Below are 24457 nucleotides of genomic sequence, written 5' to 3'. Positions count from 1 at the left end.
ACCTTTTTTGCTTATTTGAGCTAATGTTGAAGAAACACAATACCGTCCATCAGAGCAACTGGGCATATTAAATAGACTACCTGGACTATAAAGCCAACCTCTTTCGCTTGGGCACAAAAAAAATCTCACAACTTGTAACTACTTCCTAGAGTTCGGTAACACGTAAAAGCATCCTAACTACCATGGACAATTTGTGATGCGTATTAAACTACAAGCGATTTACAATGTAAAGAATGGATGTACCGGGATGCAAGTGCTATTCGTGAAAAAAAAAAAAAAAAACAAAAACAAACAAATGAAATGGACCAAAAGAGGCGAGGAGGAGGAAGAGAAACATAGAAACACTACCAATCAAAGGCCAAAGGCAGTCAACTGGAAACAATTCAAGTGAATCCCATGAAGAAAACGACTACATCCACGACCAGATAACCATATGACCAACAAACCAGCCATACGACGTCATCAAAGTCCAGTAAACCAATATTGTACGTGTTCACGAACCGTTAATGCTCCTCACTCTATGCGAATGGAAGTGACTGGCTGGATAGCTGGTCGTGGATGTGGGTGGAGGTAGATTCTGTAAGTTGCAGCCAGTCATTGCAACCATTTGAATCTACACTACACTACTACCCTTTTTTAGGAATTTTCCTTTTGACTCGACGTTTGGACATGGGCACATTATCTTGCAAAAATATTGAACAGAAGTTTGTTTAGAAAAAGAAAATAAGTAACATATCTCGAATCAAACTTACCATTGTCGGTCGAAGACATCCTAAAACATTTAACGGCTTTGCCCGATTTCTTACAATCCGAATGTTGTTTTATACCCTCCATCATAGTATGGAGTTTGTCATTCCGTTTGTAACACCTCGAAATATACATTTTAGACCCCACAATGTATATATATTTTTGATCAGCATAAAATTCTATGTCGATTTAGCGACTTTCCGTCTGTGGAAATCACTCAAGCAGGACTTTTGGTATTGAAAATGGGCCATGTACGTCCACGTTTTGGTACAGTCCCCATATAATGGTACCTATATATTTTCGGTATTTTAGTGATTTAAGTGTTTCAAATTTGAAGTTATTTATTTGAAGTTCGAAATGACATAAAATTGTCTGTGCAGCTCCACGTTTTGGTATATCCCCCATATACCGATAGGTAGGCTATATCGGTATTTTGATGATTTTAGCTACATTATTCTCCGATTTCTTTTTTGCTTATCACCAAAGTTGCCTATGCATGTCTACATTCGGTATTTTTATACCTACACCACAAGGTGGTCAGTGTATTATGTCTTTGTGCATTTGTTTGTAACAGGCAAAAGGAAACGAGATAGATCAATAGTTCCTTTTGATGATCTGCATAGAATCACATTCTGAGTCGATTTATGCATATCCGTCCGTCCGTCTGTCCGTCCGTGGGTCTGTTCATGTATTTTTGTAAACAAAGCACAGTTCGCATTTATTGCCCTATCCAGATGAAATTTTGCACAAATCGTTTGTTTGGCCCAAAAACGAACTCTATTGAAATTGGAGATAATCGGTCAAAATTTAGATATAGCTCACATATATATATATATATATATATAAATATATATATATATATATATATATATATATATATATATATATATATATATATATATATATATATATATATATATATATATATATTCGTTCGATTTGCCTTTTATTGTGCACCAAACGTGTAACATCAGTCCGAATAGTATGGAATTTTGCACGTACGATCAGATTGGACCAGAAAATAAGTATGCCGAATTTGATCGAAATCGGTTGAGATATAGCTATAGCTTCCATATATATTGTTCATCCGATTTGTTATTTTTGTCCTCCGCTGCCGTAATATGCACTCTAAAATAACAATATTTGGGATGAAATTTGGCACTTACGACCGAATTGAGTCTAGAAGCTAGTATGTCAAATTTAGTGAAGATCGGTTCAGATATAGCTATGGCTCCCATATATATTGTTCATCCGATTTGTCATATTTGTTACCCACAGCCGTTATATGCACTCTGTAACAACGATATTCAGGGAAATATATCAAATACAGCTCAGAAATATCTTTGCTAAATTTTATCGAGATCAGTTCCGATTTGGGTATAGCTCCCATATATATTTTTATCCGATTTCAAATTAATTGTGCACCAAATGGGCAATACAAGTCCGAATTTAAAAGATACAAATGCTTCGGCATATTTAGTCCTTTGAACTTTAAATTATAATTATAATCATAGCGTGTATGATTGAATTCTCCCATAAAAACTTTTAATTGTTATGCGCAGCTCTACTAAATTAGCAAAGTGGTGTAGGGTATCATAAAGTCGGCCCCGCTCGACTTTAAGACTTTCTTTACTGGTTAAGATTTGAAAAGAATTTTTAACGGATTTTGTTTTTTTTGAAAATTGTCAAATTCGTTCCAAATGGTGGAGATTATTCAAAGTTCGATCCGCTTTTTACTTCCTTTTTAAATAGATAGATCTATAGTTTTTTATTTTTAACAGAGGGAATTTTTAAATTTAAAGATTTGGATATTTTGAAGATCAATTTTATAACTAAATAAAAATTGATTTATTAAAAAAATGGAAGAAAATTTTCGTTGCTACAAATGTGGAGTTTTAAAATATTTTAATATCATTTTTTTAAATATTTATACACCACACTGTGGTCAGGGTATTATGTCCGTGTGCATTTGTTTGTTAAATAGGGAAGGAAGTGAGATAGAACCATAATTCCTTTTGATGATCTGCAAGAATCACATTCTGAGTCGATTTATAACATGTCCGTCTGTCTGTCCATGTATTTTTGTGAAAAATATGGACGTTTCATTTATATTGGATAAAATTTTACACAGGTCATTGATTGACCCAAGGACGAACCCTATTGAAATTGGATCAGATTTGGATATACAAAGCTCCCATATACATGTTTGTCTAATTTGCCTTTTATTTTGCACCAGATATGTAATATTGGCACATATAAGATGGAATTTGACACAAATAATCAAATAATACATATGCTTTGTGAAAATCGATTCAGAGTTGGATATGCTTCTCATATATTCGTTCCCTTTGATTCTAAATTATTACGGTTCTAAAACACACTAACTGCCAATATAAACGTTCATTTGCAACGGGTAGCTCTGCTAAATATGTATAGTGGTGTAGGGTATTATATAGTTGGTCTCGCCCGACTTTTAATTTTTCTTTACTGCTCTTTTTTTAATTTTCAATATTTTTTTTAAGAATATTTTCGAGGCTATATATGTGGATATTTTTAAAATATTTTCTGAACTATAAACAAGGTTATTTGTAAGGATTTTAAATTAAAAAAAAAAAACATTTTCATGATGTCATCTCTGGAGGTATAAACGTGGATTTTAAAGAGGTTTCAAATTTCAATTTAACAATGGCAAATACGAGTAAGGAAATGACACAGGGCAAGCTGGGCCGACTATGTTATGCGCGACCACGCCCATCATGTTTAGCAGAAATTCTCATAACAAATGTCACTTTGTATTTAGACAAGAGTTGAATATGTGATGATTTGTGCGTCCTCAAGTTTATATATTATTATTTTTTGGATTGCCAACAGGGAGATTTGAATCAACGACCTTGAGTCTTGTATTCGGAGGTGCACACTGGTTACTTGGTAAGATATAAGTATGTTTTATTTTGACTTGTAAATATGTTATAGATTCGTATAATGGCTTTTTCATGAGCTATATATTAATCTGAATCGGTTTTGCACAAAGTTTGTATTACATATCATTGCCATAGAGTGCATATTATGGCATTGCGAAGACGTAAATATGAAATCGATTAAAGCGAGTATATGGAATCTATAGTTATATCTTAATAAATTTTGTACAAACTTAGCAGTAGACTAGTTGCAACTTTATCGCGCGAACCAATAACTAGCACGGCTGGTGTATATTTATACACTGGAGCTATATCTAATTTTTAACAGATTTTGACAAAACTTGGCTGATTTTTTTATTCTAAAAATATCACATACATATTGTGCGTTTGTGTAACAAATTATCATATCAGTGTTCCTTAAACTTAAATATTTCTTAACACATCTTCTTTTTATTCGATAATTTAAAATTCACCGGCTTGAAGATATATATATTTTTTTAATTCATACTGCATAAAATTTTTTACACACATTCTCAAACTTGCAGACACGCATAAATACGGTGAAAAATGATAGCCTTCACACAGCACATTATGGGAAGGGGAGTTTTAATTAAACCTCTGTTATATCGAAATAAAAAAAGAATCCATTTGAAGTAATTAAATTATAGCATTTCCAGTTGAACAGGAAGTGAATTTCGAAACAATCTTTGAATAGGCTCAACACACAAAACGGCATAAAATTAAAATTTAATAATTAATGGACATTTTATAACTCCGATTTAATTAGATCCAGCAAGGATAATATTACCCTTGACGAAAAGTCATCTCTAATTTTGTGCACAAGAAGTTGGCTATATATAGATATATTTTGAACCAGATGAGTAAAACAAACCAACTAACAATTCATTTCTATAGCAAAAAAAGAAAGAAGTAAACAAATCTAACAACCAACCAAAGTCATAAAATTCTTTTAATGTGTTTAAAATTTCACATAAAAATAATGTAGACATTTCTTCATGTCAGCTGTAGTGGGAGGGGAGTTGGGTAAAACAGTATCATGACTAAACATTATTTAGGCAATGATACTGGGAAGAGATAAAAAATTTGCAAAAACATGATGTTAAAATCAAACTTTAATAACCGTTCTTGTAAATACAACTCGGTTGCACCCAAGGCGTATTTAATAAGCACATATATAAAGAAGGCGAATTCATGCCCTAGTCTTCTCTTACTAAAATTTAACAATTGACATAGTTGTCCTGCCAATAAAGCCATGCAGGGATTTCAGCAGAAGGGAAAGATAAGAAAGATAATAATTATCAAAAACAAAAAAACTAGTTTCAGCTGAGCTGAACTTTTAATCAAGGGTTACAGCAATATGGGGAATATGCGAAAACGTTGCAAATTACAGGGTAAGATAAAAAACTGCAACCAACTTCAGACTGCTGTCATTTCAATGTCTCTCGTCCGACAACTGTTAAAATTATTCCAGTGACAGCTCATTATATTGTTTACAAGCGTACAAAAGCATTTTGGTGAGAATTTTCCAAAAACAAAGTTATTCGTAATGGAATTCAAACGCGATAGTGTGATTTCTTTATATTTGACTGGAAAATCACAAGTGGCTATCGTTAGAGCACTCCAACATTTAAATGTGAATAACTCCTTTGTCTCTCGTACCATCGCTCGTTACCGTGATACTGATAGCGTAGCCCGACGTCAAGGAAGTGGACGAAAGAAAACAGCAACATCAGCAGAAATGGTTCGAAAAGTAAAGAGGCAATTTGATCAAAACCTCGTCGCAGTGCCCGAAAAATGGCTCGTGAGCGTTCAGCTCATATCGGAATATTCCATTCGGCAAATATTGAAAAATTAGCTCGGGGTAAAGCAATTGAAATTCCAAAAAGTGCAAGAACTTGCACCGCAACAGAAAGAAAATAGACTAGCTAAAGAGTTGTTGTTGTTGTTGTTGTTGTAGCAGTAGTACATGTGTGTGTTTGTGTTCTGCTAATCTGGTTCCAGCTCCAGGTTTAGAAATTCGGCTACTTTAACGGGCTGTAGCCAGAGATCCTCTGGAGTGAGTTGGGTAGGTTTGGCTGAGCAATTAAAAAGGTGTAGCGTATTGTGCGGGCCTGTATCACACGCCGGGCAGGCGTCACGCACATCTTCATCAATTCGTGCCCAATACGAATTGAGGCGACTACACCATCCTGAACGTAATTGCGCCAAAACTACCCTGGTTTGTCTAGGCAGCTGACGTTCTTCGGCTGCAATGGATGGGGGGTGGACTCCGAGGACGGCATTCACTTTATAACTGCTAATAGCATCCGCGACTGCATCGGTGTGAATGCCACTCAGACCTGCCTGATAGGCTTCTTGATCTAGAGGCTCTCTCTTGTAGCGCTGGACCTCCCTCTCTAGATCATGTATGTCCTTCCTGACACGCCTGGGTGAGGGAGAGTTATCCACCATTTGATGGTTGGGATGGCTCTCACGGTAACACCCAAGCAGGTACTGCAACGAAAGCATATGATTATGCTGACGTAAGGGAAGGACTTTCGCCTCCTCATGTAGATGGTCCACTAAAGCTAAAGAGTTGATTCGCTTGGTCGAAAGTGGTGAACTGCCGAAATTGGTTTTCTCCAATGAGAAAAAAAATCGTTGTCCAGCAGTTTGTAAACAAACAAAATGATCGCGTTTACTTGCCAAAGAGGTCAGCTGAAAATGGGCACCTTCGGTTCGGCACCAGAACTTAAGCCCCGGCCATGGTGATCGTGTGGGCCACCATAACAGCCGATAGTCGCTTTCCGCTCGTATTAATTGACCGTGGCATCAGAATAAATGCCGAATATTATGGCGAAAATATTCTAGAGGATGTATTAAAGCCTTGGACATTCCAACAGTACTCAGCACCATCGCACTCAGCACGCACCACCAAAGAATGGTTAGAAAATGAGATTTCTCGCGCACAATGGCCACCGAAATCTCCGGATACCAATCCGTTGGACTATTGTGTCTGGAGTATTGGCACTAAAATATACCAAAGTATCGCTTCGCCGGGAATGTGCCAAAATACCGCAGAGCAACATTCATTGGCCGTTTGAAGGCCATAATTCATGCCAAAGGTGACCAATTCGAACAAATCTAAACTTATTCTAAAATTTGATGCTATTTCCGACATTTCATTCAATAAAATTCAAAAAAAAATATGTAAAAATTATGGTGTTTGACTTTTTTGCATTTATTTTTATCTCTTTGTTGGGTCTAAAATTATTAAGATGAGTTACAAACGGAATGACGAACTTAATATACCCTCCATACTATGCATGATGGAGGGTATAAAAAATAAGAGATGAGCGATATTTTGGATTAAAATTAGCATACAGTTTATGCTTATAAACTTAAAGGAAGAATACAATGTCTTAAGATTGGATGGGAGATTGTTAAAAATGCGAGCAATTTTTAAATAGAAAAATTTTTGTAACAGATGAATCAAGCGCGGTATAAGGATTTGTGGGGTCCTTACAGATCTAGAAAACTTAAAGAGATTCAAAAAAAGAAAAAGATGTCTGCAATAAAACTATCAAACGAACAACCTAGAAACTCTCTCACAAAAGGAGATATATGATCACGGCCTTTAGTTTCAACTCCAATTGTTTCAACTTACGAAAAACAAAACCACAACTGAATTCTAATTTTCTTAGAAAAAACTAAATCCAAATAGAACAACTTCTTTAAAATAAAAAACCTCTCAACATCGTTTCGTAATGGACGTGTGCTTTACATGTTTTATTATTATTGAACAATTTTATTCTGTTATATTTCGAACATATATTTTCCCAGACTACTGTTAGTTTATATTTTTCAAAGCTATAAACCGAAATAAGATTATGAAAAATAAGGAAACCAACAACAATATTTCTTTTTTTGTGATGAGAAAATTGCTTCGAGACAATCCAAATATTATCAGTTTGAGATGTAGCAGCAAGAAACTTTGGATAATACTAAGATTAGGGCAAACACAAGCAAAAAAACCAAAAAAAAGCAAGGAAAACAAAGAAGGAGGTGGATGCCAGCAGTAAACATTCTGACGACCTGCATAAGTCATAAAAAGGAAACTTCAAATTGCTTTCATAATTTCCATACCATAAAACTGAATAAAATAAACGAAAAGAAAAGTCAACAAGATAGTGTAAAAGAAGGAAAAACGGATTCGCATAACATTGCAGAAACGACTGAAAAAAAATCTTGAAAGAAAACGATGCAAGTAAACGTTTATTTCCTATTAATCGGAAAGCAAAAAAGTATATTAAAATAAATCGAACAAAATAATTTGGAATTTACTTATTGGAAAGATTCGTTTTTGTAAAATATTTATATTTAAAAATTATATTGCTTTTTGTTCTTTTCAAAATATCCTGTGGTAGTTTTTAGGGGCGATTTTTTACTATCAGGAAACAACAATAGGGCTGTTACAGAACCGACAAAAATCTACTAGTTTTGCAGAGTCTGCCATTGATCATTTTTTTAACTGGTTCTTATTTCGTGAATGCCCCTGATTTGAAAGATGAATTGCTTTATCCTTCCCCTGAACGGATTTGGTTGTTCGCTTGGAAAATATTCGAAATTACTTTAAAATCATTATGAAATTATTACTTTAAAATGTTGCAGAATGCGTAAGAATTTTGGAAGAACAGAAGCACCGTATGTAAACCAGCAATATTGTGGCACTTGGGGTACAGAAAACCCACACGCAGACATTGAAAAGCCGAAAACGAGTAACTTTTTGCTCCAAAAGCATAATTGGGTCATTGTCCTTCGAAAAAAAACCGTTACATTATCGGACCAAGTTGAACGATTTTTCAGAACACAAATCCCTAAAAAATGAAGAGGAGAATATTGACAACATTTGGGTTTAACAAGACGGCGCTACGTGCCACACAGTCGAGGCTTCACAAGCCAGATACAATTACCCCTCAAAACATTATATTCGTGAACGATTAATGAAATACAGCTGCACACAATCAATAATGTGCTTAAACATTTGAAAGATCAGACATTTGAATAAAATTATTTTACATTATTAAGCGGAAGGATTGTTCTTTCAAATAAAAAAGATTCCGTAGGTTTTTATATCATTTGATTTGGTTTACTATTCATTCTGTGAATAAGCTATGAATTTTGGGAATGAGTGGCCGAAGTAGGGTTCGCGTATACCCTCCACAAACAAAACATCAATTTTAATCAACAAAGTTGACTTTAAGATGCGTTAGAAGACGGGATGGATGCAGCAGTTATGATCTCAAACTAGCAAATTAAAGTCAATTCACTTCACAGCTTTTTACAAGAATGCAAGAAATTATATACCATAAATTTTGCAGTAAAAAACACTCAGTAACTTGTACTGTGAGAATTTTCCCTTTTACGTACATATATTGATCGAATAACATTTTGTAATATTTTCATTGGTTATCGCACACACCCATTATTTAAATACAAGAAGTTAGTCATCCATCATAAATACGAAAAACCAGCATATATGTATATGTAGCTAGTGTCTCACAAATAGACTGAGAATTGCGGCAAATAAAACTAGACTAACATATTGTAACAATTCTTTATTACGCTGTGCGACAAATTCAATTTTTTTTTTTTTTGAATAATTACGGGGAAAATCCCTCAGATAATGAAAGTAGAGCTATAAATAGAAGACACGTCGGCGTTTTGAATTTTACATCGCATAGTAGCCTAAATCGGGGGACCCTGTTCCATACAAGGTAGATATTTTTCATGACACATATTGATTATACAAATTTATTTTGTTCAAAGGCATTGACACTTTCCCAAAAAAAAATATATAAAAGGAGATCTTTATCGGATTGGATACGTATTAAATTAACAGCAAACAATTAAAAGTTCGGCCAGGCTGAATATATACCCTCCACCACTTTGAACGAATTTGGCAATTTAAAAAAAAAATGAAAATCCGTTAAAATTCGGTTAAAATCTTAAAAATAACGAATGTAGCCGTTATATAAGTGTCTATACGACGACGTGGAGCTGCATCATCAAAATACCGAATATGGGGAAGTACCGTTATATGGGGGTTATAAGAAGACGTGTACCTGCACATACAATTTTCTGTCATAGGCTGTAGTATAGATTTAGAACTTCAAATACCAAATTTGAAACAATTCCGGTGAATAATGTCCTACATGTCCTACGTGGACCTACATAGCCCATTTTCAATACTAAAAGTCCTGCAGACATAATATACATTTGAGTAAAATTTTATCAAACTATTTCATTTCGTTCGGAAGCTAGAGTTATTTCCACAGACGGATAGACGGACAGACGGACGGATATCGCTAAATTGACATAGAATTTTATGCTGATCAAGAATATATATATACTTTGTGGGGTGTAAAATGTATAGTTCGAGGTGTTACAAACGAAATGACAAACTTAATATACCCTCCATACTATGGTGGAGGGTATATAAGGTAATTTTCACTTGTAGTACATACATTTCGGATATAATTTTCTTAAAAACAATTGTATCTAGATATATAGTTTATCTTGAGATTTATAGTGAAATTTTATTTTGAATATTGTATATATGTACTTTCCGGCGTCAACTCGAAAAAAGGCAAAGGGAAAACTTATCAAAAAATTAGGGAATATTGATGTAAATATTTTTTGATACGCAGTGGAAACGTAGATTTCTTTTCTTTAGCGACGTTTATGAATATTAATGAAAAAATGTGTTTTTTAATATATTTGAATTCCTGACGTTTAGGTAAAATGTAAACTTATAACGTATTTAATAATAATGAAATTAATAAAAAATAATTTTGCAAAACATTTTGATCCCGTTTAAAAAGAGTTTAAAAACATATTTCCAAAAAAGGTAAAAAACAGCCACTAGCGCAATTTATCCTTCTACTAAAATATATTTAAAATAAGAACAATTCCAAATCTCCCACACGCAAATGTAGGTAATACTCTACGAATTAACGACATACATTGTATCGTCATGCCTGCTGTCCGCACTTGTCCACAACAGAATGGTAATTAAATCGTTATAAACATATTATCAGTAATTCCCAGTTCTTCGTAACAAAAAATAATGTAAATGTAGGCTACATGACTACTTACCGCAACGGAGTTCTTCATGTCGGCAACGGCCGATGCAAACTCGGAGAAATGCAATTCGGGGCAGTAAACTAAGGGCGCCAATAAATCTCCAGATTTACGTCCAGCTTCGAGGGACTTAATTTCCCATTCTTCAGAATTTGTCAGTATGGCGCCGTGATATTTTCCAGTAGCAATGCCCTGAAAACAAAATGAACGAAGTGAAGTACCAGCAGTGAATAAAAGCCAATATTCAATTTTTTTTGCAAAATATTTATAGAACATAAATAAACTGACATCACAAACAGAAATTGAATAATGAGAATAGGTGTGTTTTGTGCATGAGTTGTGCACAAATTGTTTTCAATTGGAATTTTTAGTAAAATAAGGTTCAAATTAAATCATCCGACAAGGTTTTCGGAACAAAAGCTTTATTTATATTTCATCACCAATTAACTAGTAGTGCTGGCTGGTTATGCGTACGTCCATAATGCAAAAACGCCAGAAAACTTTAATATTCTTAAATAAAATCCCTCAGAAATGTCTGTTAAATGTATGAGATTAAGTTTCTATGTTCTGTCAACATTTCAATCAACATTATGACGTAATCGAATCAAATACGTTATAATATTTGATTTGACTAACATCTGCTGCATTCATGTTCAAACAATGTCCATGATATATCGGTCGATAATATCGTCTCAGAGGCAACGAACATTTGTCAATATTTGGTTGTCATAAAAATCAAGAGTAGCTTTGAACAGTCACTGAACTGCAATATTTCAAACAAAGGAATCTGAATGAGAATAATCAAACAAGACTATGACACAGAACAGTATGTCTGGATGAAAATGAAACAACTTCAAATATGTGCATAATGTCTTCAAAGGATTTAACAAAATTTTATATGAAACACGTTATTGTCACTAGGACTATTTTATGCATTCTTAAGATCATTGATTTGTCTGGAAATGTTTGGATGTATAAAAAATTTTGCCTTGAACAAAGCTGGCAGGTTTCCATCCCTCCATAAAAAAACGTTTAATATACAAAATTATGTTGTCAAATACAAGTTATTCTAATCATTTCAAAATACACGAAACATACGCACCTGGGCACCAGTCAGTGTTGCCATGTCCAATATTATGTTCGCCTTTAGATCTTTGTGGGCATATGCAACACCATCGGACAATACCAGACGTCCCTCGGCATCAGTATTATTAATTTCCACTGTACGTCCAGAGTACAATGTGTGGATGTCATCAGGTCTGGAATGAGCATCCGTGCGTTTATTTATGTTTACATTGGCATATTCGCATACATAGTTGCCATGTTAATTGTTGTACACACAAAGTACGTGTTTGTCGGTCGGTCGATTCATTTATGTTTCGTAGTTCAGGGAGAGAATGCCGACCATAGAACATCCAATGTTCATCGTTCGTTCGTAGATAGCCACACACCATGGTTATGATTGTTGTTTTAAATATTTTGTTATCCATCGCAGGTTTCGCCAGCATATGTTGTTGAAAGGTGAGTGGATGGTGTGTTTAAATTAAAGAATAACCGAGATATGAAATGAAAAGAAGGGAAAACATGTTAATTGAAGATTTTACTTAGACAAAGTCTGAAGCCAAACAGATATTTTAAAATTAATTTGAGTCTTAAAATTCCGTTAAATTGTTTTCGCAGGAATAAACATTTATAGAAAATAACCAGAGTTTCAAATTCTAACGCTTATTTAGATATAGCACCGAAAATTAACATGCTTTAATATCTTTGAAAAAATGAAATTACAACGTATGAAATTTCATAAATATCGGAGGTATTACGGGGATGCGTATAATGCGTATTTTATACAAGGCTATAGCTGAGTCGATCTGTGTTATGCCAGCACATACAGTCCGGCAGCTGTTAAAATTATTCCAGTGACAACTCATTATATTGTTTACAAGCATACAAAAGCATTTTGGTGAGAATTTTCCTGAAAAAAAATTATTCGTGATTGAATTCAAGCGTGATAGTGTGATTTCTTTATGTTTGGCTGGAAACCCCCAAGTGGCTATCGTTAGAGCACTCCAGCAATTAAATGTGAATAAATCTTTTGTGTCTCGTACCATCACTCGTTACCGTGATACTGGTAGCGTAGTCCGAAGTCAAGGAAGTGGACGGAAGAAAACAGCAACATCAGCAGAATTGGTCCGAAAAGTAAAAAAGCCGAAAAATGATTCGTGAGCCATTCGGCAAATATTGAAAAATGAGCTGGGGGTAAAGCCATTGAAATTCCAAAAAGTACTAGAACTGACATCGCTCATATTAATCGATCGTGGCATCAGAATAAATGCCGAATATTATCGCGAAAATATTCTGGAGGGTGTATCAAAGCCTTGGGCACGCAAACATTTTGGACGCAGACCTTGGACATTCCAACATGACTCAGCACCATCGCACTCAGCAGCGCCACCCAAGAATGATTACAAAATGAGGTTCCTCGCTTCATTTCCAGCGCACAATGGCCACCAAAATCTTCGGATACCAATCCGTTGGTCTGGAGTATTTTGGAAAGCAAGGTTGGCACTAAAAAATACCAAAGTGTCGATTACCTCAAGCAAGCGCTTTGCCGGGAATGGGCCAAAATACCGCAGAGCAACATTCGGGCAGCGTGTGACGGTTTCATTGGCCGTTTGAAGGTCATAATTCGTGCCAAAGGTGACCAACTCGAACAAATCAAGACATATTCTAAAATTTGATGCTATTTCCGAAATTTGTTGCTTTCATTCAATAGAATTTAAAAAAGTAAAAATTATGGCGTTTGACTTTGTTGCAGTTTTTTTATCTCACCCTGTATAGCTTTTTCTGACCAAAAAACAATGTGTAACTTTAACCATGACTGCCAATATTTAAGAGAAGTTGCACTCTTGAACAAATTCAACTTTGACATAACGTTATTTTATTTATTTGTATGTTAAGGCATGTTTACGTTAGAGCTTTTTCCGGGTTAACCTTCGTTATGAAGATTTATTTGAGGTATATACAGTGGAACTGGAAATTTAAACCGACTGGGGTTTCTAATTTTAAAAATTGTTAATTTTAGTAAATTTGTTACTACTGGGTAGGTTTGAAAACATGGACCTGGCGTATTTTGGTAATAGGAGACCTGAATAAAGTCCGTTGTATTAAACCAATAAAGTGCTTTAAGGTTAAATAAGGGAAAAAGTCGTTAATGACCTCGTTTAATCATGTTTACAATCTACAGTAGTCAGACCAAGTTCTACTCTCAGGCCTGTTACAATAAAATGATTTACTATTGGAGAGTAATGATTTACCTACCGTAACTTATTCAGAGAATGTAGCTTAGTTTATGTTGAAAATAGAAAAAATTCCAGAAATCACAAAAATGTATGAAATCGTAAATTTTAATTAATGTCTTTCTGTCTTCTCGCAAAGCACATTTTTTGAGTTATGCCATTTTTTGAGTAAATAACAATATGTTCTAAATTTTATTGAATACTATTGTATATCGGGTTATAGAGCGTGCCTTATTTTCATCTGCCTAACAGCATTGTTTCCATCTGACTAAAGCGGATTCTTATTGTGCAAAATTAGATGAAATGGAATTTGCGGTAAAAATGTTTTGGTTTTTATAACAATGTCTACGTATTTGTGGAGAAAAGGAAAATATTTATGAAGATAAAAGGTATGATTTCGGAAAGAGCCACAAATAATTGTCAGTTTATTTGCTTTTTTGTCTGGGGTTATTCTCCACAGGAGCTATTTAAGAACAACTCCTACGACTTATACCCATGTGACGATCGCGTACTCAATAGAAGAGGAACCAAAAAACAAAATAAGCTTATACATATTTTAAATCGTATATCCTGACTTATAAACATTTTCATATTTTTCTCGACTCTACTCTTATGAATTAGTTGTTATAACAAAGAACTTATTCGACGTTTTATTTTCTATGAATATAATAGGGCCGTTGTTCGAATGTAAATTGTAAACAGAATCCTACTCAATTCTAAAAATATATATAATTACCTTGTTGCATTTGGGCCTACAGAATTTTCCGCCATGCAAAACACAGCATGAAGATTTTCTTTAAATCCACATTTTACCGCTGCATAGAATGCACCCAAAATTGCTGCTGCACCACCGCAATCACGCTTCATGCCAGGCATGGCAGTCTTACCTTTAATGCTAAGACCGCCAGTGTCATAAACAATACCTTTGCCAACCAAGGCTATAGTTTCTTGGGCGCCTTTTGGCTCATGTGACAACACTACCAACGCAGGTGGCACAGCGGCTGCCTTTCCAACGCCATAGATGCCACCAAAACCACGTTCACGTAATTCTTCGCCTCTTATTACTAGCGGTTTGATATTAAGTTCGTAGCCAATTATTTCTGCCTCTTGCACGAAATGATCAACATTCATTTCATTGCATGGGGTGTCAACAATGCGAGCTGCTAATTGGACCCCTTTGGCTGCTACCTCCAAACAGCAAAGTTCAGAAGCATCTAATGGGGTCTCAGAGACCGATCCGTCCTTTTCAATAATGACAAATTCAATGCTGACGACTGAATTATCACCGGCATTCTTCATTGGCACGTCTTGATCAACAGCACGATTATACGAAGGACTGCTAACATTGTTTGTAGTCTTGCGGGAATATAGGGAAAAAGCACGGACTACGGCACAGGCGCTAGCGAAGAGGTCTGCTTTTTCGCAAACGATGACAATACTTTCCTCACTAACGTTGAGAACGTTGTTCTTTACCAAACGTGTTATGGCATGGGCTCGAGAAGGTGTATTGTGACGTGAACACTTAAGGGGTACCGCAGCAACGGTGGCTACGTCCAAGTACAATGATATTTTATCAGTCGGCGAGGGATGTAAGCACGACACGGCTTTGTTAAATGTGTCCTCGGTGACGCGAGGTTCCAATTTGCAAGCAACATCGGAAAATTTGAGTAGATTCAAATGCTTCAGTTGACCAATAATCAACACTGGCTTAAAATGTGGATCACTTTTGGTAAGCGAGGCATTGAATTTTAAATCTACTGCCATCTGAAATGCAAAAAAAGAAGATTTATTTTATTCAAATATTTAAAAATGCTAGAAAATGAATTGTAAATACATTTTAATAACGCCAGCATGCATGATAAAACCATTATTTTAATTTGCTGCTAATTTGTCACAGTCTTCGACATTAGTCGTCGACTGTGGCTATAAAACGTCACAGCGTAAATCGAGAATTAAAATAAAGACGAATGTTGTGCTCGGCAGCGATAATTGGTACATCTCATGACTTTGACTATGATGCAGCTGTGGTAATTTTACAGCACAGTTTGTAGCCACTGTTTTCAAAAAGCTTTAGCCATGCTGTGCTGTGATCAATTTTACACCACATAACATTGGCAGTGTCAGTCATAAAAAATACAAACAAAAACTGTTCCTGGGCTGCGATAATTTTAACATCACATGACTGTGACTGGTAGTCACGAAATGTGGTGTTTGAATTTGCTGTCTGTAAAGTTATGTGGTGTTCAAATATTCGTAGCACAGAAATAGTTTTCGTTTTTGGTGATGTTAAAATTATTGAATGACTTGTGTGAAATCTTTGCAGCACAGTCAAATTTATGTGATGTGGAATTTATCGCATTACAGTACAGCACTGCAAATCACTTGATATTTGTTTTGAATGTCTGTGACTGCCAACTTTGTTGTTACACGTTTAAAAAATCGCAGCCATTTTCAGAGACACAGTATATCCCGTAGTATAGTAAAACCCGTAAAAAACATTTAAATAACAATGATTGTATAGGGGATAAATACATTATTTCCTTATATTTCAATGCGGCAGAAAGTTAATGAATATGAGAAATTCAATCTATTTATTATATTGTTTTATTATTTTGTCTTACTTTCGGCTCTTCTGCATGTCGTTCCCACATTTTTACACAGCGAAAGTGTCATCTAGACTAAACGCACTTGTCGAATTAACAAATTAATCTTGGCCCTAATCACAAAGAAAAGCCTTATCTTTGATTTCGATAACAATCGAGATTAATAGCAAACCTCAAACCTTTGCACTTCAGCAGATATGTAGGGTTAGTGCAGTTCCGTTAGTACCGTTGGTCGACATTTTTTTATTTAATTCAAAAAAAATATATATATTTTTACAGGGCGAGAAAAACTGCAACAAAGTCCAACGCCACAATATTTACATTATTTTAAATATTATTGGATGAAGGCAAAAATGTCGAAAATAGCATCAAATTTTAGAATATGTTTAGATTTGTTCGAATTGGACACCTTTGGCACGAATTATGGGCAAACGGCCAATGATACCGTCACACGCTGCCCGAATGTTGCTCGGCGGGAGCAGAGGCGAAGCGCTTGCTTGAGGTGATCGCCACTTTGGTATTTTTTGGTGTCAACCTTGCTTTCCAAAATACGCCAGACACAATAGTCCAACGGATTGGTATCCGGAGATTTTGGTGGATGGAAAGTATCGATGTCGGTAACGAGCGATGGTACGAGACACAAAATATTTATTCACATTAAAATGCTGGAGTGCTCTAACGATAGCCACTTGTGGTTATTCAGCCAAATATAAAGAAATCACACTATCACGCTTGAATTTCATCAGGAATAACTTTTTTTCTGGAAAATTCTCACCAAAATGCTTTTGTACGCTTGTAAACAATATAATCAGCTTTCGCTGAAATAATTTTAACAGCTGTCGGACGAGTGGCTTAGAGATGTTGGTTGCAGTTTTTTCATCTCACCCTGTATATTGTTACATTGAAAATTAGTCTGAGGAAAAATTGTTAAAGACACTGACTTAACCAAGCTAAAATTTAGTGGTTTCCTTCCAAAAGCCGGTAAGATAGTGAAAAGTATAAAGTATGGGAACAATGATTGACTAATTTTTTTAAAAAATATTTATATTGGCTTAATAGTTGTCTTTATTTCAACTTCTATTTATATGTACATTTATATGTACAAAGATACGTGCTATATGGTAATATACATAAGTCGAATATAGGCACATGGGGCTGAAGTACCTTGCCGATTTTTGCGTAAAAGCACACAAGTTGTAGTCACAATAACTTTATCTCTATGTTTGCAATCACAAAGACAAAAAATTAAAGATAAGAAAATACTTACATGTCGACCATTGGCGCATTTACCCTACATAATTTTTATGCAAGGTAGATTAACCATCCATGAAATACCAAGGAAACTACTTGTATTTATATGCTATACGTACGCCATTTACTATCAAGAATCAAATAAATAATGAGATTTATTGAAATCGCCGGTTTACTGATAATAGTTTGATAAGTTTACAGTAAAGTTCCGATAATTCTCAAACTCTTAAACAATAAACCGTTCGATCGGTCAATATTTACGAATTATGTTGCTTACAATTTCAAGCGAATTCCCTATTCAATAAAAATATAAGCAATTCTTTTAGTGCATTACTGCAGATATAGATAGAAATAGAATCATGGTACAATGAATTCAAGGTAGGGCAGAACTACCATATGATTTAATTTTTTTTATTTTTCTGGCTTAATATGTCAACTTCATTTGCTTATGTGTGTGTTTTCTTTTCAATAATAAAAAAATGTTCAGAAAATATTCAAATTTGGGTGTTTTCAAAATGCTTATTGCAACGAATGCATCGACAATAAAGAGAAGGTAGGTCAACTTTGAAAAAATTGCAAGTATAGAGGTCTACCTGTTTGGCTTGTAATGTCAGAATTAGTATCAAAACAGTAAAAAATCAAACAACTTGTTGCATTTATTTTGATTAAATTATTGAAAAACGCGATAACTGAATGAAAGATCAACACTTCTTTTCAAAATCATGTACTATATATCTAAAGGATTATTTCGCTACAAAAACTCTAGATTTTGTCGATGCATACGTTGAAATAAACATTTTGAAAACACCCGAATTTGAATATTTTCTGAACAATTTTTTTGTTATTGAAAAGAAAACACATACATGAACAAATAAAGATGACATATTAAGCCAAGATAATAAAAAAATTGAAATCATATGGTATCATAGCCCTACCTTGATATCATTGTACCATGGGCAGAACTACATATGATTTTATTTTTTTTAATTTCTGGCTTAATATGTGAACTTCATTTGTTTACGAATGTGTATTCTTTTCAATAATAAAAAATGTTCAGAAAATATTCAAATTCGGATGTTTTCAAAATGCTTATTGCGACGTATGCATCGACAAAATCTACAGTTTTTGTCGCGAAATAAACCATAAGAGATATATAGAACATAATTTTGAAAAGAAATTTTGACCTTTCATTCAGTTTTCGCGGTTTTAAATTATTTATTCAAAATCAATGCAACAAGTTGTTTGCTTTTTTATTGTTTTGATAGTAATTCTGACATTACAAGCCAAACAGGTAGACCTCTATACTTGCAATTTTTTTCAAAGTTAGCATACCTTGTATTCATTGTACCATGAGAATTACTATCAGAACATAGTACAATGAAGAGAAGGTAGGTCAACTTTGAAAAAATTGCAAGTATAGAGATCTACCTGTTTGGCTTATAATGCCAGAAATAGTATCAAAACAATAACAAAATCAAACAACAATGACATATCAAATAAAGATGACATATTAAGCCAAGAAAATAAAAAAATTGAAATCATATGGTATCATAGCCCTACCTTGATATCATTGTACCATGCTATCAGAACAATAAAAAGAGGAAACAACCTGTTGCATTGATTTTGAATAAATAATTAAAAATCGCGAAAACTGAATGAAAGATCAAAATTTATTTTCAAATCATTTTCTATATATCTCTTATGGTTTATTTCGCGACAAAAACTGTAGATTTTGTCGACGCATACCTTGCAATAAGATTTTTGAAAACACCCGAATTTGAATATTTTTTGAAAATTTTTTTATTATTGAAAAGGATACACACACATAAACAAATGAAGTTGACATATTAAGCCAGAAAAATAAAAAAAATTAAAATCATATGGTAGTTCTGCCCTACCTTGAATTCATTGTACCATGGATATAGATAGAAACATGGTACAATGAATTCAAGGTAGGGCAGAACTACCATATGATTTCAATTTTTTTATTTTCTTGGCTTTATATGTCATCTTTATTTGTTTATGTATGTGTTTTCTTTTCAATAACAAAAAATTGTTCAGAAAACATTCAAATTCGGATGTTTTCAAAATGTTTATTTAATCGTATGCATCGACGAAATCTAGAGTTTTTGTAGCGAAATAATCCTTTAGAGATATATAGAACCTGGTTTTGAAAAGAAGTGTTGACCTTTCATTCAGTTTTTGCGGTTTTCAATTATTTATTCAAAATAAATGCAACAAGTTGTTTGATTTTGTTATTGTTTTGATACTATTTCTGACATTATAAGCCAAACAGGTAGATCTCTATACTTGCAATTTTTTCAAAGTTGACCTACCTTCTCTTCATTGTACCATGATTGGCCCAATAGGAAAATGGTAAAATAGGAAAATTATACGGCAATATTCATTTTTCCCATCCCATGTTGCTTCAATCCAACATTATTTAATAATTTTGCATTTTTTTTCTCAAACAGAGAGTCATAAGATTACATTTTATAGGACCCTTTTTGGTAGATAATTAAGTTCTTACGAAATATATGTGAAACTAAAGGCCAGCAACACCGGCCGGCTCAGCTAGTTTTTTATAAAACTTGCAAAAATTTGTAATCTATATTTCACGAGCATTAGAACCACAAAACTCAACTTGAGCCAAAACGCGTAATGTGCATGTCATTGCGATGCATAAAAGAGTGCAATCAATGATAATGAATTCAAATGCAAAGAATCTTATCGTTACTTTTCGCTGACACTGTGACACGTCACATGTCATGCCATCCATTATCCATTAACAAAGAACACTTAACAGCGAGTTTCGGGTATCTTTCAAAACCAATTTATGTGTAGGTATATACAATCTGTGTTGAGTTGAATAGATGATAACAAAATATGCGAAAGGCAGCAATTGTGATTGCGATTGCCAAAACAAACACTTTTTTATTTATAGAATTAGCTAGCATCCGATGTTGTCATCTGAAGCCAATATATTCTGTAGTGCACTGAACTGTCTAAAAATTAAAAAAATGCAGGGGATATATAGAAGAAAACATTTTGGAAAACAACAAATAAACTGTCGTCATAACACCTATTGCCAAAAAAACAAACATTTTTGCACACTTTCGAATAGAGAACAATGTACTGGTCTAAAAGTAAAAAAAAATCAATGTTATTTTAAATTCATAGCGCTACTAACCTTGGGGCAGCTTGTTGCCTTCCACTTAGTTGTTGTAGTGGAAAATGTGCGGTTGCCAACTTCTCCTGCAGCAACTGGATTACAACCGTATGATGGTGCTGTTCGCTGTGCAGCGGCCCCAGATCCTTCGTGCCGAACAAAAAAATTTATAATTTTTAATTTTAGAGTTTTATTTAAAATAGGAAAGCTTCTAAAATGCATTAACGCAAACGAATGAACAGATGCCGATGCCGGCTACACTGGAACTTGTTTGAGGGAAAGCGATAATCGTTCGCTTAAGTAATCCCCACAGAATTCACGAATTCTTTCAATTGTTTATTCTGTGTCGTTCGCGTTTCGGAGCGAACAAGTTCAAATTGAATATTCTGTGGAAAGAACGATCGGAGCTATATCCAATACTTTCGTTCATCCAGTTCCTTTGCTTCCTCTAGTACCATTAGTTCATTTAACTTACATAGCAAAATTACTGAAGGTAAAACAAACCTATCTACATGCTACCCCCTATTTTTTCGTTTCGTTTGGTGCCCTTATTCTGTCAAAACATATACAACTTTTATGTATGTGTGTGTATTGTTTAAAAAAAAAGAATACAATAATTTGAAATTAATTCAATGCCATTGGTGCAGATACATAAGAGGATTCTGTTTCTAGCTTAAATGTACATTTACAGTGCGTTTAGATATATAACTTTATCCAGATTAGCCCACATACCCAGATAAACAACAAATTTTCTGGGTAGGCAGGGGCTGCATTCTTGTTCTATGAAAACTTTAAATAGTTTCTTTATAAAATTTTTCATTTGACATGTCTTTCTTTTATAAAGCTTTCCTTTCATATTTTCATAGAACGAGAATTGAGGCCCAGGGGCTGGATTCTTGTTCTATGAAAATATGAAATGAGAAATATTTCCTTTATAAATTTTTTAATTTGACATTTTTTTGCTTTACAAAAGTTTTCATTTCACATTTTCATAGAACAAGAATTGAGGCCCAGGATTTATGAAAAAAGTTTGAGAGTGCGAAGGAAAGCCTTAAGTAAGTTTAACTTAAAGTGAGAATACATAAAACGTTTTTTAGACTGACTTAAGTCATCGGTTGGCTTCTTTACCAAATTGCAAAATTCGGTTGAATATGAAAAAATCTAGAAGTTATATGGTACCAAACATCATTCTTGTAGAGTGCATACACTCCAAACTAAAACTCCTTTGTTCCGATGACTTAAACCAGTCAAAAAAGTCTTTTATGTACTCAAGCTAGATTTAAAACATACGCCCTTCAAAGAAGTAAAATCGGAGGTAGGTTTCTATGGTAGCTATATGAAGTTGTGGGCCCATATTAACATTATTTTGTAAGGAAATCAGGTATCCACTAAGTACAACAGGTGTAAAAAATCATATTAATTAGTTGTTTAGTTTTCACATCTTGCCATACGTGTGGAACCACTGTGCATGGGTACAACGTTGGCAAAATTAGGTGTGTCTGGTTACCCTAAAATTTGTAACAATTGTTACAAATTGTTACTGGAAGTCGTCTGTTAACCCGAAAGTTCTACAAAAGAGAGCGGTTGGAGAGAGAAAATTTGACAGTTGTTTCAGTGAGAGTTTGCAAATTCTTGCTGGACAAATTTCTTCTTGCAATCATTTGCAACTCTTCTTCTTCTCATTCATCGACATTCAATCAGATGTTTTCTATTGTTTATTTATTTTATTTTGTGCTTTAAATTTGAAAATATTGTTTTGGAATTAGCAAGACTAATTGTTTTTGAAGAACAACTTTACAAAATGTGAAAAAAGTAAATATTAATATGTAAAAAGAAAATAAAAGAATATTTCCAACATTTTTAGACAAATGCCATTAGCAACAGGTTTAAATGATTCCGCGGAACACATCAAATCTATCTTCCTTTTATTGCTCATATTTTTATTTTATTGTCAATTTCCTTTTTATTTATAAAACTTGTAGAATTGGTAGTGCTCTCTTTCTTTTAATTCTTTTAATGGGGGACAAATTGATTTGTTTTGACAAATCAGCTGATTAGTTGCAAGCTTCTGCAGGAATACCGTCTGTTTACTTTTCGCAATTTCCTTGCAAAAGAGAATAAAACTACCTAACCCTGAAGCTACAATCTTGTAACTTCAAATTTACTAATAACTAATGCAACAAGGTGTTTTATTTTTGACACTTTTCTTACAATATTTTAATTGAAGAGGAAATCGCGAAAAACGAATGGAACACCGGGAAAAATCGAGTCATAATATGATTGCAAAATCGAGTCATAATATGATTGCAATACCTTTTCATCCCAAAACAGAAACATTTGTTCTTCTCAAAAGCTGTAATTTGTATTCATAAATATGAACAGAATAAAATTATTTTCAAATAGACATACCATAACCATATAAAACAGCTGTCCAAGTCAATCTTTTGGTGTATAATGTAATTGATTAAAGATTTGCCCGTTTACTTCCCCAGTAAAATTTAATCAGTAAGAAGTTACTGAGAAAAAAAATACGAAAAAGTAAACGAACAGCATTTTGCAAAACATTTGTTAGATAATAGCTGATTTATCAAAACAACTTAACAGCAGATATATGTTGATGCAGTTTATTTGGTTTTAAATTTTCATTACAAAAAAGAGTGAATAATAAGAAGTTAAAAAGAACTTTGAATACCCTCACCATGTGGAACGAATTTGGAAATTTTCAAAAATAAAATCCGTTAAAAATTCTCTTAAAATCTTAAAAATACCGAATATAGCTGTTGTATCGGGGTCTATACGATGTGGTTCTACATAGGCATTGTTTGTCATAAGCCATTCATCAGCATATTCAAATTCGAAACTTGAAATAAACGCCGTATAATATAGCTAAAATCATCATAATACCGAATATAGGGTGGTACCGTTATATCGGAGCTATACGAAGACCTGGACCTGCATAGACAATTTTCTGCCACAGGCTGTCGCATCCATTACGAACTTCAAATACGGCATTTCAATCAATTTCAGTGACTATTATACCTAAAATCATCAAAATACCGTATATAGGGAGGTACCGTTATATCGGAGCTACACGAAGACCTGGACCTGCATAGTCAATTTTCTGTCACAGAGAGTAGTTCCCATTACGAACTCCAAATACGTAATTTAAAACTACTCCGGTGAATACCGAATATCGGGAGGAACCGTTATATGAGGGCTATGCGAAGACGTGGACCTGCACAGACAATTTTCTGTCATAGCCTGTAGTATCCATTATGAACTTTAAAAACCAAATTTGAAACAATTCCGGTTAATAATTTCGCTAAAATC

At 34.0% G+C, this 24457-nt stretch overlaps 1 protein-coding gene across 2 annotated transcripts in view; it reads right to left on the bottom strand.

The window, feature by feature from the left end:
• Window positions 1-21498, bottom strand: part of LOC101901719 (probable aminopeptidase NPEPL1) — a 29891-nt gene extending 8393 nt beyond the window's left edge. The window contains exons 1-4 of one of the 2 annotated variants that reach the window (XM_005190211.4): window positions 21149-21498; window positions 14841-15868; window positions 11911-12067; window positions 10824-11000 (exon numbers count right to left, since the gene is read on the bottom strand). In XM_005190211.4, the coding sequence (XP_005190268.1) occupies window positions 10824-11000; window positions 11911-12067; window positions 14841-15868; window positions 21149-21349 (1563 nt within the window). In that variant the 5' untranslated portion in view covers window positions 21350-21498. Of the gene's footprint in view, window positions 1-10823; window positions 11001-11910; window positions 12068-14840; window positions 15869-16725; window positions 16812-21148 lie in introns of those variants that run through there. The other variant, XM_011296954.3, reaches the window with a different exon arrangement.
• Between the last annotated feature and the right edge of the window lie 2959 nt (window positions 21499-24457).

The sequence above is a fragment of the Musca domestica genome, unplaced genomic scaffold (genome assembly GCF_030504385.1).
Source record: "Musca domestica strain aabys unplaced genomic scaffold, Musca_domestica.polishedcontigs.V.1.1 4, whole genome shotgun sequence".
NCBI classification, from domain to species: domain Eukaryota; kingdom Metazoa; phylum Arthropoda; class Insecta; order Diptera; family Muscidae; genus Musca; species Musca domestica.
Note: the sequence above shows the minus strand (reverse complement) of the source record. Positions and strands in the feature narration are given on the sequence as shown.